This window comes from Colletotrichum jinshuiense, chromosome 4 (assembly GCF_051148585.1).
Source record: "Colletotrichum jinshuiense chromosome 4, complete sequence".
Taxonomy (NCBI): domain Eukaryota; kingdom Fungi; phylum Ascomycota; class Sordariomycetes; order Glomerellales; family Glomerellaceae; genus Colletotrichum; species Colletotrichum jinshuiense.
In genome coordinates, this window is record NC_139311.1 from 1,798,609 (window position 1) to 1,817,616 (window position 19,008).

Genomic DNA, 19,008 nt, shown 5'->3' on the forward strand with positions numbered 1-19,008 from the left:
CTCCCTATCGAACGCTCTTGATAGCGTCCTTGACGGTGAGTAGACTCGGGGTCCCGTTTGCAAAGACATAGTCTTACACTTCTTGTACAGTTGACCCGCAGGGCCCGCTACCCGTTCAACCATTCTGCTGTGGAATGCTAGGCATAGGAAATGGGAGAAGCTTGGTAACATGGCTGGGTAGACGCTATCAAAGAATAGAGTATTTGAAACCAAACTATTTCATGCATAAGCTTCCCTGCTTTGAGTATCCACCGCGCGCTTGCTGTGTCTAGTGTACGCCAGAGAAGAACGACTGGAGAAGCGTTAGTACGATGGGTACGAGCTAGGCTGGTGATATTTCAGACTCCGGCCGTCGAAGCCGACCCCTGATCAAGCCTAGGACAATGTAGAGCATTAAGCCGGCCGATGCAAATATAACGAATGCTTGTGGAGGAAAACATTTAGGGCTGGATTAGAATTAGGGTTAAGGAGTGCTGCGCGATCGATCTCCATTGCTTCCAGGCTTGGGCGGGCCGGCGCCGGTCTACCTTGCCTGGTGCAGACGAGACCGAGCTCAGCAGATGCCGGCCGTTATGGATTTTGGCCGCTCAACGTGTGACGCATGCAGCCGCAATGATCCCCTGAAAGCTTTGCATCCTGGTGCGCCGTGGCTTGCTGTGGAAGCAGGTAGAAGGCATAGGCACCTGATCCGGCAAGGAAATCTCATCAGAAGTGCAGAATTGCTTCTCTTTTTCAGGCCATGTATGCCAACTCGATATCGGATTGAGGACGCCCCCTGATGAAAGGGACGATCCAGGCGCCCAGGTCTTGCAGGATCCAGAACACGCGCAGACTGGACCTGTTGCCTTCCGGATCGGAACAGGGGACTGCCTCACTCTCCATGTATGAAAGTGGAACGCAAGGCAGCATAGCTTACCAGAGTACGTGGCTTGGCCGCAAATCAATTAAAACAGCTTTGGACTTACCCAAGCACGGCACTTTGGTTGGCCTGACGCGATACCTTGGAGGCGTCTGCCCATGGTGTGAAGCCAGCAAGCGAGAGTACATCCTGCACAATGACGGGGCGATGGGCGAACAATCTCAACTCGCACAGGGTCGTTTATGTCGGCAATCGGTTGGGTAGGTAATCTGGGGGCTGTGGGTATATTGGGTCAGCCTCATCCTCCCAACAGGCTTCTACCCCGTCACCACGAACCCACCTCGTGCTAAGAGCACCAGAGCGAGATCAAGTGCGTATCTACCGGGCCCTGGTGGTATACCGGCGTTTTTGGTATCAACGCGATCTCTTCTCAAGGTGTGGGGTGCTCTAAGTTCGGTGTGTTGTGGGATTTCGATCGGTTACGATCAGAGGTACAGAGAGCATCGAAAGGTAGCGGCGGGAATTCCGCACCTATCAGGGTGACATCCTCTACATCGCCTACCGATGAGGAAGGTTTTAGAGAGGTATATCCAGATACGTGATGGGCATTAGGCGGTCAAGCCGTGAGAGTGAGGGTTGTTGCCTCGTGTCTGGCTCTGTTTCTCGAGCCCCGGTCCTAGTCTAGAACCCACAAAACCACGGTGGGAGCTCCTCCAATTTCACCATGTACGGATACGTAGCATGAATGGCCTCCAACATCCATATTCTCCAAGCTTGGTGGACTCTGCGAGGGACAGATTTGCGTCCTTGCCGGGGGTTAGAATGCCTGCATCCTCCTCCTCCTCCTCCTCCTCCTCCTCCTCCTGGAGAATCGGCTGGCGCTAGGCCGCCCTCCAAGTAGCCCAACCAACGCACGCCCGGGCGACCATTGAAAGAGAGGTATTGCTGTGAACGTACGAGACATTTTCCAGCGAAGAAGTACCACCGCCCATGCCGCCTTGCCGGTGCTTGTCTCGGTATCTCTGTTCTCTCCCGACCCTGTCCTCACTGTTCCGGCCCGAGATTGCGTCTTTGCCACTTTTTCGGACAGGTTATTTTTAGATCCGACCCTCAAGAATGAACGGCCGCCATCGAATTTTGTACAAAGTCGCCGCTTCTATCTTGATCAAGCAATTCCTCAAAGGGGGGAACACCGACCGACGTTGATCTCGGTGAGACTCAGCAAGCCTCGGTGAAGGATGATGTTTGAGCACCGCCTGTTCCACAACGAACCTGTCTTCTGCAGTGATCTATCAAGTTCCAATCGCCCCTGAGATCCAGCCATCCGTGGTCTCAGAGGGGACCAGTTTGCGCATGCTAGTCTAGGCGATGCCATGATCAACCAGTCACGAACCATGCGTGGAACTCTCAAGTCCGGCGTCAGTACGCGGCTGTGGTTGGCTGTGGTTGGCTGGCTTCAGCCAGGTGTGGATCGAGGAGCCCCCTGTTACACCCCACCCCTCCCAATTCTCCTGGCCACAGCAAATTGAAACACAGTAGACACCAGCGAAGTTCTAGCGTTTCTATCACGGGTAGATCTATCCGGTTTTCTCTCAGGAATAGCATTAACCAGACAGTCTCTTTGGACACCATTATCCGTTGTGCTTTCGGATAACTCAACAACAACGAATTGCCTGCATAGTGCGCGCGTGAGAATCGACAGAGGTTCAAATAAACTCATTGGATTACGGATACTTGCCTGGCTTCATCTCATTGCATGGGCTTGCTCACCGCCATCCTACGTTGGGCGCAGGGCCACAGCCACTGGGTACCAAGTGTGGATCGCATTTGCGAGAATCAAACTGGCCAGTGCGCTAGGCGCAGCAAGCATGGTAAGTCTTCTTTTCGAGATAACAACACTTCCGATGACAGGGCCGGTGGAAGTTTCTCTTACAACTTCTGTTCCTCGGCACCACATCGTTCGATTGATGGTGGTCCCTTTCATTGCAGTAAATTTCATTGAATTTTATTGCATTTTCTAGAGCGTTAACCCTTCCGGGTTCCACTCCGTTGCATTGCTTATCATTCTTGCAGGAACTGTCAGAAATGGATGTGTTCTTGCATGCCCGTCTCCCCGCCTCCCCGCTCCCCCTTCAGTTCGCTTTTGTGCCTGCTAGCCTCCAGTTTGAGTCTCTTCCTGAACACGCTCTACCCACTGGGGATGCTTTCCGGCGCTTCCGCCTGCACCTAATACCCTCTTACTTCTAGCTAGAGATTGTACCTCTCGATCGGAGCGCACGATGTGACCTGGCGTCTCACTGGGTTCGGCCGGGAGGCGTTCCCCCCCCGGAAGTAGGGAGGCAACGACTCCATTGTATCCCATGCGTCTGCGCATTAGTGGGGTTCCACGCCTCACGCCTCTCCCACGCCCACGTCTCGACAATGAATGGGATCGTCGTGTCACTTCTCACTTATCTGCCGGTTGACACCCAGGGGCCCGCGGTTGGTTCGAGGTGCTACTTTCTCGCAGGTCAAGATACGACACACCAGAGGTGCTGGGAGAAGCGGCCAAGCCGCACGCCCTAAAGTGAAGTCCCCAGCTGTCGCAACATACAGCTACTTGCGTGAGTCACTTTGCTGCATCGCCGCCCGGCCAGCTTGCCTTCTTCGTTGCTTATTCTCGATCCCTAGAACCTGCTCGATCGTGTCTCTGATCTGCGCCAGGCGGGTACGCTGCCACCTGTTCCGTGGCAGGCAACTGGTCATTATGCACCCGGCGGTGCTTGGAGAGATTTGGTTGGTCCCGGGCCATGCTCTTCAGTCGGTAATACCGCTGAATAAGAGCCCAAGTGGCATACTATCCAGCTGTAACTTCAGTGACCACGCTGGTAGCCAGTTGGGCACCCGCATGATGCAGCAGGAAGAAAAAGAAAAGAAAAGAGAGAGCAGCATGCTGTCGGATAGTGTCCCCATATCCAAACCTCTTATTCTGCGCGAGTGCAAGGCACCTGCATCCATCTCATGATTTGGGGGCCAAAGTCGTGGCCGTCATGTAGCCCTAGACCCGGACCTCTGGCCGGGTAGCTTTGAACGTCCCGGCGGGTTCAGCAAGCTGCGTCCGCGGCATCAAGTCGTGTACGCCCGGTGGGCGGCGGGGCTCACTCCTACCTTGAAGCCGTGGCTGTTGGCACAAATAGCTGCTGCAGGGTCAAAAAAGAAAGGCCCTCGTCGTGCAGTTTGATCAGGAGCAGAGGTTGCGTTGGATTGCACTGCCTTGCCCTTTGGGAGCCTTCGCGCCATCATATCAAGTCTTCGCGAGACTCGAAGGCCGTTTTTCACCATCTTACAGAGTATATAAGCATATGATCATCTCGTTTTCTTGACACAAGAGCACGAGCACTTGTAATTCAACATTATCATCATCAGCCACCATTCTGTGTCTTCAAGCATATCTCTTCCATCATCAATACGCCCAGTACCGACTCCGATAAGCCACCTGTTCGTCAGCATGAGCAAACGTCACGAGCAGTTCGTGCATCTCTCATGGTGCCCTCATTTTGGCTGCACTTGGGAACGTGGAACGGACGGTAAAACCATGAGGAGCCACCTCAGAGACGTCCACGGACCAACAGTGCTCCTGGATTGCGGCCATTACATGGGGAGGATCGAAGCCGATATCCGATACCATGAAGAGCACTGCCCTTTCCACCCAAACTACCAGGGGCAACCCCAGACAGCCACTGTTCCTTCCGCCGACACCCATTCGACCGCTGTAGACAGTACTCCGAGCAATGCCGGAGGGTATCAAGGCACTGCGCCAGCGACCAATCACACGCAAATAGACGAAGGCCCTTCCCAGGCGAATCGCAGGGTAACCGTCCGTATTCAAGTCAATGTCGTCCGCTTCAGCGACCAAAACCAAACGTAGCGGAGGCATGGTTATAACAGAGGGAGGAAGAAACAGAGTGGAATTGGAGATAAAGGGTTCGTTGAAGGCGAGGGAGCACAGCCAAGGTGAGATTGGAAAAAGGGATGGAGGGATAAAATAATAAAATAAAAGGGGGAATAGCAGTCAACCTCTCGTTCGATATTTTTTCATCTTCGATAGAAAGGCAATTATAGACATACTGCTTCCCCTGAACACAATCACCTGACGGCCTGCTTTGACCTTTGCGCACCGACGGTAAGTCCTGGTGGATGGCGGACTAACACTCCCCGCGCGAGCGCAGGGGTTCGCCAAGATATATTTCTGACATTTATTCTTCAGTCGAGGTAGGTAGTCAACTTGCTATATCTTGATTCTCGAATGGTAATGGTGTTGAGGATGTGGACCATACGCTGCAGGCCACCATTTCGAGGCTCGTAACCCAAAAAGATGTGAAGCCGAGATACGCGGTAGTTGCCTGTCCGGCAGCAGTAAACCTTCCAATACTCCATAATAGTTTGGGGCGTTTGATCTTGCCGCTAAACTCATGGCTCAGAAGCAGTCTAGGTACATTGGTGGTATCCGGGCATGGGGCCGATTCGGCTCTCCGACCGGGTTGGTGGGAAGCCGTCGGATTCTCGGGCCGGTGGATCACATGCAGGATTAATATGGGTATATATGGTTCCAAAGGAGGGGTCTACGCCGGTATTGCCCGGCAGCCCAATCGTCGACTACAGTGAGAATATTACAACACCAGTCCATCCTTTAACCTCTTTGAGACTTTCCGTGATCGAATGTCCGGGTTCTTGACGTAGTGCCCCTGGGGCCAAATGCCGCTGTTGGTCTCTAAGCGGGATATATGAAGAAGTTCGAAGGATTCCTTGGTATGTCGACTATCCCGGTCCGTGAGATTTAAGCGGATCATGTGGTTTTCATTCGCTTCGGGGTTGGAGGGGGCTGTTGGCGCCTCGAACAAGAATCAAGAGTCCTGTGCCGCTCTTTTGTCTGTATGTCTCTTGCATGTTTCCACTCCTGATCCTGGGCTTGGACTTCTGTGCGGCCCGAAGCGTAACCAGGTGTTCATGCAAGGCATCCCAACGTGCCATGTGATTTACGAGATCTAAGGCTGTAGATGGAGGGAAAGTCTTGCCGCGCTCTCTCCGAGGCACAGCCTACAACCACGCCCCTCGTCCCTGAGGGCCCCCCTATCAGGATGAGCACATGGTGGCAGCAACAGGGGGAGGTAAGTACGCCTCCAGACGCCACAAGAGCACAATACCTGGCACCGAAGTACTGGTCTCGTAAGCACCCTAGGCACGTAGTATGAGGTTCGATTAAAGTCCACGCACATATCCCCCTTGCTTTTCATGCTGCACGTCAGTGTCTACCCCATGGGCAAGGCACGGTCTCCCGATGGGACATTATGGAGAAGGGGGTGCACGTTAAAATAGACAGGAAAAGGGGGGCGGTGTAACTATACCGCTGCTACATTCTTAGCGTATTTGAGGTTGTTTGACAAACCTAGCAGCTGGCGCTTGTCCGAGCGGAAGGATTGCATAGGAGAGGCCCCCATCCATCCGTAGTATACGCAGGCCGGGCTATATGAGTCCCGAAAAGGGCCGCAGGCCACGGTCCTGTTCGATCCTGACCTGGAAGCGTTGGCCAAATGTGGTTGACATGAGATGAGGTTCAACAACTGACCTTGCGTGGTCTTCAAGCTCGATAACACAATCGTCGATTAACGCTGCGTATTCTGGGCTCGCTGGCCGATTGGGTTGCTGATCCAACACGCTGATCTGGTTTCTCCCGTTGTTATACTTCTCATACTCTGTCTGGTCTCTCACACTCAGTCTGCCTTCTTCTCATGCTCAGTCTAGCCTCTCATGCTCAGTCTAGTCTCTCATTCTCAGTTTGGTTTCTCATGCTTGGTCTGCTTTTTCATGATTGGTCTGCTTCTCATGCCGGTCAGACTGGCCCACTGTTCTGAGTGTGATGAAGCGGACTCATTTCTTTTTCTGTGATTCAATATTTTCTTTTTTTCGTCCTTTTACTTGCTGGATTGGACTACTATATAGCCGCACCAATCTGTTGTGCAGGGCCACCAGGCAAACCAACAAATGCCAGTCCCCCGATGATGTTTGCGTATTTTGGGTGACTCCGTTTGAAATAGTCGATGCCGTCGGTAAGAGCCTGAAGCATTAATACTTCAGGCGTGCTCGCAGATTCGACCATCCACGTTACGGCAAGCAAATTGGGAAGTATACGATACATTCACCTTGGAATCCATACTCAGGCGGCCTGCGTTCTGACGCTCAACTGTCGACAGCCCTTGCCGGCTGCACAGTACGCGGTTTGCATAAAAAAACTCAGCATACGTTAGCAGCATGACAGAGAACTGCACCGGCGCACCGGGTTAACAGGATTGCAGAGATGTGAAGAAGTGAGGCACTGAAAAACAAACTCGTACTTGAGGCTTTCAACGAGGGAGGTTTTACACCGTTTCCTACGGAGAGCGGGAGAGCACAGGTAATCCGAACTCTGTCGTGAGAGGCTGTTAGTGAGTAACCCCTAAGCGTACGAGTTGCGCCGCAAATCGTGTAGTCCCTTCTAGCACGAAGTGGAAACACATCCCGTACATCACACACGATGAGACCGTATCATTCACCTGTGGTATATACAATTATAAACGTTTCTAAATACCATTGATGAAAAGCCCTGGCACCGTCTGTAACGGGAGCTGACAGTGATACAACAAGATCGCTGTGCTGAAGGTGCACAGCCTCGTTGATGTGGGTACTCTCACGGCCGGGGCACCTTGGGCACCTTGTGACACATTCAACATGCACCCGATGCAAGTGTCATAGATGAACACAACATTCCTTCCTATATAAAGGTCAGATTCTCTACCCATTCAGATGAGAGAAACGTCAAACTATTACTTCCTCAGTCAATATCTCATCCTCGGTGCTTAGGTTAGCGTCGATCAACCTCAAGGCCCATCATTATCGGCGCCCGCTGCCTGCCCTATCCACAACAGGCATCGACCAGGACACATTGGTCTAGCTTCCTAGTTACAGTTCACTTGTCTGCTTAGTCCGGCACGGGCATTGGAAAATCCGGCATGTCTACGAAACGCCTGGTGGTTCGAACCAACTCATGATGGTGAGTAAGCAACGATACCAAGCAGACGGTTTCCTATTGGCCATCACATTGTAGAGTATGGCAACAGGTGGGATGGGGAGTAGTTCGATGGCTGGATTGGTCGAGTTGCCGAGCAGAAAAAGAGAGGGAGTGAGTGAGAGAGAGACCTTGCCAACGATCAGCAACTTGGGGGAGCGTGTTTGACCCCCAGGAACACTTGTGGGTATGGAAGTTTTTTGGAACTAGACGTGGGCCCTCGGGTTCAGAGATGGAAAATCCCTTTCAAAGCCATTTCAGGTGATAGCCGCTGACGTGGCTCAACTGGAATATAAGAAAAAAAGAAAGAAAAAAGCAATAGTGGAAGATTGGCAAAGCCCATGCGTACATGAAGGGACAAGCAATTGAGTGGCTGATTTGAGCGGCACGGTGGGCCGGGTGGGACTTTCATAAACTGTGCCGCAAAGAGCCATGCTGGTATGAAACGATGTTCATTTCGTGGTTTAAGTCGGCGAAGCATACGATTTTATAATTCCATGGTCAACTAGTCGGCGAGGCATGGCAACCCACTCGCAAATATGCACACTGATCTGCGGAAGGAAAAGAGAAAAGGGAAGGAAGAGAGGAATGACAAAGATGTGAGGAGCCAGATGGGATCATGAGGTGGGGCCCAGAAGTAAGGCGGCTGTCCGCTAAGTTAACGTGCATATGTGACCATGCTACAGTCACTATATCTGTGGGGAGCATGCCCGATTCAACTGGCATGGGTGAGAAATAGGAGGTGATTGGGTGTTCTAGGGCGGCTCGACGTCTTTCGCAACCTTGCCAAATACCTATTATGGAATAGACACATCTAATCTGTGCGAGTGTGTACTATTTAGCTCAACGCTGGCAGTTTTGGAGCACCGACGGAGCGGTCCGGGCTTGTCAAGCTCCTCGCGTAACGCTATCCGGCATGCCGGCCTGGGGCCTTGCTGTTTTGTTTTGCTCAGTCCCTGATTGCCACGTTGTGCAACGATCATCATCGTACCTCCTCCACCCCTCCCCCCCTTGGCGAACGGTGGGTTAAGAAAAGCCTTCGAGTTCCATATCAGTCTGGGGCAGCTGTCAAGAGCAAACCCTCCAGCTTGAGCATGCCCATCTGTGACGAGGCTGCGGGCGGCGAGCCCGAAGAAATTGACAGTTGAGTCATAGTAGTGCTGTTGACCCTTGTCACGGATGGGACGATCCGTTCCTCCTCCTCTTCTCTCTTTGCTTCTTCCTCCCCCTCGACACCCTCTCGCCGTTGTTCTACGCGTATCTGACGCATTCGAGCTCAAGGTTCTGTATTGCTGCGTTGCATCAACGGCCCCCAGGTGGAGCACGGCTTACTGGCCCTGGGCTGTCAACCTCGAGGCGCGCAAAAAGTAAACAACTCCCTCTGCTGCAGGTTACAACATGGCTGCATGCGTCCTGGACGGCCAAAGAACATCTACAACACCGTGCTCCAATCTTACAGCAGGAAGATAAGCGGAAGAAGAAATATGAGAATTGAATAAAATTGGATGCAAAGTTTTGTCCGAGAAAATTGCAGAGCAAGGTTGGTAACCCTAACATCACAAAACCGACCTGGTTCCTTTTCGACCTCCCTAGGACCGACCAATAAACCACGACAAAGACGAGCAACTGCTTGGTCAATCGCGCTGAGAACCCCGTCAGCTAACCCGGTTGTAACGGGGTTGAACCCCGGCTGGCTGGGGTCTTCTTCACATTCAGTCCCATCGTGCGCGCGCAAGGCATTCTGTCCACTTACTCTGCACACTGTCCCTCCATCTGATAAAGCCTTTCGTAGCGGGTAATTCAAATGCAGGGGATGTTACGGACCGTACCGAATATGATATAGAATGCCCTAAAGCACCGCCATGCCCAACCCCCCTGCTCATGGATATCGCAATCCCGCTCGTGTACCACACGAATACATCGTCTTCTGGTGTTGAGATGAGCAATACCATATCCCTGGCCCACTCATACGAGATGTCTGATGTTCGAGGTTGAAGACCAGGGGAGGTCAACTCTGCCGGAGGATGAAGGCCAAGAAATAATATCGAACCCAACCCGTCGGGATCCAGCAAGGGTAAGCAGGACTGGTTCGGTACGATTGAGTGATACTGACACCTAGCCTCTATGGTGAAGTACCATCGGATCTCCTTTGATAGCCCACAGCCAGATGGCTGCATGGCAGTTTATAAAAGATCCTCTCCCCCTCTGCCCACACACTGACGAACCCTTCTCTCCCCAACACGCACCATCCCTCTCTTCTCATCACCACTACTTCCATCAGCAAATTCTATTCCACATCTCAGTTCCTCGCAAATAAAAATCAACCTTCACGGCCAGTATGGCTGCAGATACTACTCAGTGTCCCGACATCAAGTGCCGTTATCAGCCCAGGGCAAGCACGGCAAGTATGGCAGGTAGGGTGCTCCGTCGTCACTATCTCAGAGACCACCCGGAGGGCCCAAAGAAGATGCGATGTGGAGTGTACACTATCAATCGTACATACTTCACTGATGGCCACCTGCGTTCTTGCCGTTGCTGCAGGAATCTAGGTGCAAACCCGAAGGACGCAACCCCAGAGGTCATGTCCTCCATCGAAGTCGAGCTCGACGCCAGCACCCAAAGTACCCCTGAGCCGAACGCTGGAATAGACCAGGCTACCGAAGGCGCCCACAGCGGCGCGGCCATTGTCAACAGCACAGTTCAGGGGGACGTCTTCTTCATCACCGTGGTCCTCACCTCGCCGCCCAACTCCGGCGACGACGCGAACTAGTTTCCTTCTCCGCGATGGCATCATGAAACGACAGCGCGGGCGCCGTCAATGCATGGGGGCAGATTAGAATTCGACATACCTTCCAGAATATACACCAGGCTATAATGGGGAAAAGGGGGTTGGGTATACGGCGCGCAAAAAAGGGGACACTCGAAATCATAACAAGGAAAAAGGAGTAGGGACAAGAAGCTGATGACTGGGAGAATGTGACGAATTATTGGACATGGGCTCGAAAATTTTGCTATTTTCCTTTCCGCCACTCTTTCTTTGAACTTGTAGTATTAGAAGTAGATAGCTATGAGAGGTTAAATCAACTTGTGGGGTTTGCTCAACGGTCCTTGGGGAAAGGTGTCTGATTGCGAGAACTCGTGCTATACTGTTTATTTCGTGTTTTGAACGAGGCGGACTTGCTGTGTCGAGGTGAGAGAACCGTAAAAGAGAGAGGCCCAAGGCATACACGATGAACTCCACAGGTCCTAGGCTTTCCCATAACGAACCGCTGAATGTGACTGGAGACGATTGAGCAATGTACACCAATGGCCACTCCTGCCTGTTGGCCATCTTGCGAGGCAACATGATGTCGATGGCAGCCAACTGGATCAAAGCCGTGCCAACGGCTTTCGATCTAGACCAGCTGCACGCGACAGTCCAAACCGCGATCACGACTGGCCGGGAACCAACCCGGTGAGGTAGAGCTACGAGACGAGGGACGGCGACGCCAAGTTCCATGTGGGAAAAGGGGGGAACAGGCGGCAAGGAGCGGCTTTGGTCAAAACAAATATGTGACGAAGGGGGCAAAAGAAAAGACAACAGGGGCGAATGAATCGAACCTTTTCGTTAGAATCGCTTCGTCGCCCGCAGCAAGGCAATGTATACAGATCGAGTCACACCCTCCACCAAGCAATGGATGGGCTTGACCGCGTACTCGGCTGTGGGACGCTGCTTGGGTATGTAATTTTCGGCTAGGAGGGTCGGAGCTCGCGCGTGCCTCTGCACAGTGAGTCCATCCAGCCCCTGAGTGTGAGCGCGCGCATTAGGGGCAGGCATGTCGAAAGCCTGCTCCAGGGCCAAGCTGGCCTGGCCGGGCCCAGTTGCCTCCAGAGCTACGGGGAGTCGCGAGGGGGGCACCGTAGGCTGGTTGTTGAAAAGAAAAAAAGAACAGGCCAATATCTCCGTGATCTGGACGCCTTTGGTTGCCTTGGTGGGGTACGTGGAAGTGCCGGTGTTCCACCCCCGTGCCCCGATGCATTGGCCTGTAATGAATACTATACACTAACTGCCAGCTTAGAGGTTCGTAATGGCTGGGATCGTAGTTGCTTTTGGTAGAGACTGCAGGATCGTGTGATACGGTGACAATGGACCGACCCGGGGGTCGTTCATCGCGGTGCTTGGGGGGTGTGAACACCACACCAACACATGGAATCTGGTGGAATGCCGGCGATGGGCAAAATTCGGATCTTCTACTGAAGGCACTGCATGCTTGGGAAGTTGGTTGGTTGCCATGCGATCCTTGCACCTCTGTCGACTGAGGCTGGAAGGTGGTGGGTGGTAAGGCGTGTGAACACCTGCATGCTACGGCCGCAAGGAAATTCACGATGAGGTGTGGCTCCAAGGTGAACATGGACGTAGAGTAACCCAGGATGCGCTTATTCGGTTCTTGGTGTGTGTGTAATTCTGGGGCTGGTCTCCGTCGCCGCGGAACAAGGCATCTGAGGAGCCGGGGAGTGGGAAAGAGGAGATGGCATCCGGGGCCATGAGTGCAACCAAATTCGCGATAAGAAAGCTCACAAGGAGCTGTTTCCGAGAGACTAGTCCGCCTCACTAGATGATGCCATCCAAGGGGCTATGGTTCGGACAACCTTGCGAGGGGCGAATGTCGCTGACGAGACCAACGCGGGCCCCGAAGAACACCGTGATATTTGCGTGCCCATTATCAGAAAATTAGATTGATGTAGGCATTGCAGGACAATGATCAGAGCTGACTGGCATCGCCACCTAGGTCAAATGACCCGGCCGGTATTGGGGGCGGCCCAACGAGGTCTCGCAACAGCCAGCGCGACGCAAATTAAGTACGCAAATGGGAGGGGGGAGGGTACGAGTCTATACAGGAGACCCTTGCCCAAATTTGGACGAAGAGTTCCTATTTACTGTGCGTGCGAGAGAAGCATCCAGAATGTAGGAATCACTGAAACCAACGGGGGGTTCTCGTGCAATGACGGTGGCCGAGCGAAAGCGTCGGGTTTGCTGCGGGCGGCACGCACAATGTCTGCGCCCGGCTTTGGGGATAAGCGCTGTCAAACAATTCCTGGGGAGAACCTCCCCCTAGTTTCGGTTCGTCCACTCTGTGTCTCCGGGCCGCGACCGTTTCTGCGATTGCGGAAGCAGCCTTCACGACTGCGACCGGTGTGGGGGCCACTCGGTCTGCTTGAGGTCGCATTCTTTGAAACCAACAGCATCAACACTGCCACCCGCTGTCCCCAGAGCGGGAAGCTGTCATCGAGTCTGCCTTGTGCCCAAAAAAATTCTCGTCCGAATATGGGCTTTTATCCATTTCAATTATGGCGCAGGGCAGGTTGCCTTATTCGGCTACTGCCGCCGCCGCATTGTCGTCGCCGCATTACTGTGTTGCCTAGCTTTACCTCAGGCGCCCTCCCATAGCCGTATGCCAAGACGAAAATTCTTCCTCTCAGAGATTGCACTCGCCATCAAGCAATCATTGTTACTTACTTTGATTTATCTTTTTTCTAATTGCCTGAAGTTTCTTGGAAACACATTGATTCGGACAGTCAACAAGACGAGTTGCAAAGCGACAACGTCGGTTGGCCAGACGTGCGGCCACTAGCAAAGGCTGAGCGGTGGTGAGTTGCGCTCTGCTCTCTCTTGTTGATTCGTGGATATGACTAGCAGCGAGCCTAAGACGGTATTGGGGTTAACACTGACGGCTCTTTATCCGAACGCGAAGGTAGAAGACCTACCAACGACGCTTTCATCAACGGTCGAAATGATCATCGCTAGACGCGAACTGGCAACTGTCTTTACAAATCCATTTGTCTGTGAAGCCTTCAGTATGGCTTTTCCGTTCCGAATCCGAGCATTTGTTCGACGCGAGACCATCTGTAGCCATCTCCTTCCTCGAAACCTACCTCATCCGAGACGCGTCACGATCAATAGCGAGCAGTCTACGTGAACTGGCAGCAATGACTTTCGACGTCTTAAATAGCCTCTCAAACACGAGCAACTCCAACATCCTCGCGGCGCGACTCTGTCTGATGTCTTCATCCGGATACATCTTGTTCCACCATAGATGGTGGACACCGCACACCAACGTGTCCATGGCCAGAGACGGATGCCGCTTGCCCACCTCATCGTTTGTCTGGCATTCTCGCCATCTGTTTTCAGGCAGATAGAATGCGACTGGACGGCCTCACAGATGGCTCTTGTGGCCACCATTCTCGTATCGATTCTATAACTGCCCGAGACGATGGAGGCGATGGCCGACACAAAACCTTTGGCATCAGAAACATCGGAAGATGGCCACAAGACGTCGACGACGCGTTTTCGACGACGCGTTCTCGACGTCTTTGCCCAACCTATCATCGCGAGGGCCCGTCCATACACAGGGATACCGTGATCGAAGGCGATGCAGTGGTCTAACTCCTACAACCTCTAAGCGGGCTTTGGTTGAAATAACGGACGGATAATCAGCGACTGGGACAACTTTGCCGTCGATGAGAATCCATACAACACTACGACAGATGACCGCGTGGCCAATCTGTACCATGGGATGCAACGGAGTCTTCGTCGCCTTCCCAGGGTGTGCCCGGTGACAAAACCATGGCCAATCGGATACATATTTTGGCCACGTTCAAGGAGTAACAGACATCTGTGAAATTGATGGAGGCATTAAGATACATACCATATAGGGGGTGGCCTGACCACCGGGCAGAAAAGACGCTTGAGCTTCGCTCATACTTTGGCTACGCTGTAGCCTCGATCCTGTTCTCCCAACTCGACAATACTCGGCCATCTGAATGCGAAATGGCCTCAGGAATAGCCATTTCGTCCGAGACTGATGCGATCCGCCGCTCTGTGACCAGAATATCGGGCTGCCCGAGGACGCTTGGGGACTCAACTGTTGTTTATGATCCTAGCCACCTTGTCGACTATCTTGTCCCGGAAGATAATCTCGCCGGAAAATCTGGGCGCAGCCTCAAGTCCAGAAACCAGATCCGGGCCCTGTGGCTTCCAGAATCGTCAGAGGAGCGAGCCGGCCTTTCTCGGTTGTAGCTCCGAAAGCGCCCTTCAGAGAACTAGACTCTTTGGAGGGCATGCAATGGTGGGAATCACCACGACGACCCACGTCCGTCTGATGTGGTTGGTGCCTAGTGCCCTGAGCAATGAGCGCACTTGTCACATAGCTACCCCAGTGCATTCTCGGTGCTTGAGATGGCGTCGAGGTCAGAAGCAGACACTCCCAGGATATTCCTCTAAAGATGGCTGTCAGAAATATGCATCAGGCCTGGACGCGTCACCCCGAACATACTATTTTGGTACAATAACACCACTGCCAATCTTCTCCATCCAGTATTCCATCGCGTGTCCGGATGATTGCCCGTCGTCCACGGCATCGCAGTTGCCGGATCCGGCCTGGTGTGGGTCCGGCCCGAGCGGTACTTCTGCCGGGGCCCGAGACTTTCCCTGCCGCAACGCCGGGCGACTGCCGCAATTGGCAAGTCTTTATCTTCGAAGAGCTTCAGGGCAGGGTTTTTGAGCCAGATGTGGAGCCAACAGACAAGCGAGACTCTCAAGATTCATGCTCTTGCCCATGGCCCCTACAAATGCCGCATAGACGGGCACATCAAAGTCATGAGAGCAAGTTCGACGAGCGGCTGGACCACTGCAGAGACCAACACCAAGTACCAACGGGTAATCCCACGGCGTCTCCAGGGAAGGACAAGCTCCCCCATGCACAACTCGCTAGGCGTCGCACGGCCGACGAACGATTGGGGACGAGTCCTCCGCGTCGTCGTCGTCTCGTCCGTTGGTCGTCTCACGTCGTACTGCATGCGACGTGAGGCTCAAAGAGGGGCGTTAGGAAAAGCAAAGTGATGACGCAGATCCCGGGGGTTGCCAGATCCGCCTTCGACGGGTGGTGGCAGTGCCAACTAGGGCGGCCAGGGGCGGACGCCGTTGTTGCCGGGGGTGAGGGGGGCAGGGCAACTTCTACCGGTGCCAGGCCGTTTCTTGCCAGGCTCCCCGACAAGCCCCCGGGAAAAGTGGAATGTTGCCCAACTAGGCGAGCTCGCCCGCCCAACGCAGCGACACGATCCGCTGAGGCTGTCTGCACCTTCGAGGAGATTGAGGCGACAAGATCAAGAGTGTCACCCACAAGCCCCTCAAACATCAAAAGCTGAAGGCACACAAACACCGTATAAGCGGCTGTTCGTGCCATCCCTAGTGGTCTCTTCTCTACAGCTTATATTCGTCAAGGAAATAGCGTACACCTTTTCTTAATTGCTATTTTAGCGACGGTCCCCACCTGCATACACCAAAGTACCACTGGGTGTTGAAATACAACAGTTATAGGGGTCCTTACGGACTGCGGGATCCCCTCCGATTTGGAAACCCGAGAGTCAGCACTGCTACTATGAACCCTTTTCTTAAGCTGCCTATTTGGTCTGTAATACCCCGCGTTATGCACCGATGAACCTGCCGAGCAGATAAAGAAATCCCGCAGGATAGGCGAGACTTGACCCCACCCCCGCTCAAGCAGCCATGGGTTGGTTCTACTTTGGAACTTCTTTCTCACGAAAGCTACAATACAGTGAACACAACGCGAGCCAGATTAATTACCCTCGCGTACAGGGCGCCCTGGTCCTCTCGGCGATGCCAAGTCGCACGCACAATGGCCGTGTGGACCCCCGTAGTGTGTAGCTGATTGTGGGCTTCAACCCGAACAGTCTGGCTAGGCACAATTGCCAGCCCGGGATGGTCGAATACGCCCATCGAGAAGAAGCTCCACTCGACATTCACGGCCTCGCCGGTGCTGTGGGGGTGTCGATGGCTGCCTGTAGCGCGACGACCGCCCCTGCTTCACCATGCAGCTCCGACCATCGTCCAACAGGAACTCAATAGCTGGCTGGACGTCGCGACGCTCGGTCGCAGCTGGAGACAGCTGGATCGAGCTGTCATTGGTGAACTCGGTGTATGAGGTCGTGTTGGGCGGGGGCGACGCCGTCTTCGACCCAAGCAGACACTTCCCGCAGAGCCAACTTGAAGATGGTATTGTACAGCACAATCATGATGAGGCAGTCCATGGGATGTTCCTCGTAGCAGTGCTCTGCGTTGTTTTTGTTGTGTCAGGCCCGACAGCTGTCGAAACGGTCCCGAGTTGTCGCTTAACCTGAGACCAGTACAAGTCGGTGTGCCACGGGAAAGTATCGTGGGTAGATCGTGTCGTTCGTCGTGCGGAACTGATCAAACACGTAAACCCGGCGAGTTCCGGAGTCCGGTGTCAGGTGCATGGTAAAAGGCCCCTTGTTGTCGAAACATAGCCTGATGCTTTCGGCAACTTTCCGATGAGCGTAGGGTCGTGGGTGGCAGCAGTTGAATCGTTGAACGCCAATGTGTTACTTTTCACATACAAGTTGCCGCCGAGGACTCTCAAGTCGATGCCGTTGAGGCCAAAAACGGACAATTTGGTACCAGTATATATGGGCAAGGTGGCAGTGCTTGCAACTGACTGGAAGTCTTCCCAAGTACGGATGGGCACACCGAGCTTTGTCGCCTCTAGCAGAATTGCTTGTTCTACCTCGGTAAGGGTCAAGATCAAAAGGGGATCACCGCTGCCATCAGATCGTATATTTCGTCGATTTTGTTACGAAAGACGAGCCCTGTCATAGCCCTGATGGACGGGCCGTTGAGGGCAGATGCAGGCGTTGCTTTAACCATGGTCGCTACACCGTCCCATACCCCGAGTGTGTTGTCGCCAGCATCAATGACCTGGTTGGAGCGATTAGAAGTGATACTGAAATCCCAGACATTGATAGTGCACTGCTAGCAAGGTTACGCCGGCGTCATATTTGATCACCGGTTGGCTGTAGAGAGAGGATTGATGCAAGCAAAGGTCAAAAAACCTGCTTCATTGGAGGCTGTGGCCGCCTCGAACTGAGATGTAGGGTTGTTTGCGCTTGCTGGGTACACTAGCAAGACAAGTGTCGCGAAAGCCGGAGCTTCTTCTTTGAGAGAAGCCCGAGAGTGACACATCGTATCCCTCTTGAATTTATTCATGAGCACCAGTTTAGGTGGCGGATGGCGATGAGAAATATGACTTACACACTTTGGTGAGGAGAATCCAGACGTTGAGTCAGAAATGAGAATCTTAAAGAGCCTGAAAGCACCAAAACAAACAGCAGATAGCAGTCGTACAATGAGAAGTTTGATATGAACCATGATTATGATAGAAAATAAATACCCAAGTGCTCTGAGAAGTCGGGCTGAGAATCTCATACTATGAGGTTCTCATCACGGCTAATAAGCTAACCATGAAGCTATTGCCAAGCGTCACGGGCCATAATTAGGTCTCTCCAGTAGCGATGTATGCGGCCTTGCGAGATGAATTTCGCATAGAATACGAAAATTACCCCCCTTTACGCGGCATTTCAGTCCATCATGTGACTCGACAGAGTAGCAGCCTCGAAGTCAGATGGCCGAGTGGATAGAAACGGAAGGGGATGAAGGCTAAGCATGTAAGTGACTAGACGAGTAATTAGACAAGGGTATTGTTCGTTCAGCTCCGAGCATATACCGTATACGCGTTGTGGGTTATTCGTTGGGTTAGTGTGTGTCCATAAACACTAACACTGCATGCATTGAATTCATTTCCAGTTGAGCTGTTAAAAGATGACTGGGGCTATGTCGAACGGGCAGTAAGGCGACCGCCCCCATTGCAGGCTATCTATGTTAGATGCCCCAATCAGCTCCAGAGTGAAGTACCTCTCCATGTGCGGGCGCTCTCGAGCGCGTCAGCACACAATCATAACTTGATGGTGCGGGTTTACGGACGAAAGACATACCCTGGAAGAAAGGTGGCCGGCACTGGGGACGTGAACCGGCGAGTGATGCGCCTGGTGCAGTGTGGGAAGAGGGGGGCGGGCTTGCCTCCCCCCTCCTATTAGGCCGCATCCTTGTTGGTGGCGTGAAGGCCTATTCGACGGGGGAAGCTCCGCGAGCCTCGTCGCCATCAGCCCTGAAAGTCTAGTAGACTTGGGGGGGTGATTACTTGCAAATTTCTGGAGA

The 19,008-nt window shown here is 53.1% G+C and overlaps 1 protein-coding gene across 1 annotated transcript; it reads left to right on the forward strand.

Moving 5' to 3' along the window:
* Nucleotides 1-10,278: 10,278 nt before the first annotated feature.
* On the forward strand, nt 10,279-10,710 carry EsH8_IV_000456 (uncharacterized protein; the record flags this gene model as incomplete). The annotated part of the gene is made up of 1 exon (XM_083265346.1): nt 10,279-10,710. One exon carries the CDS (start codon nt 10,279-10,281, stop codon nt 10,708-10,710), a length of 432 nt encoding a protein of 143 aa, XP_083124241.1.
* Between the last annotated feature and the right edge of the window lie 8,298 nt (nt 10,711-19,008).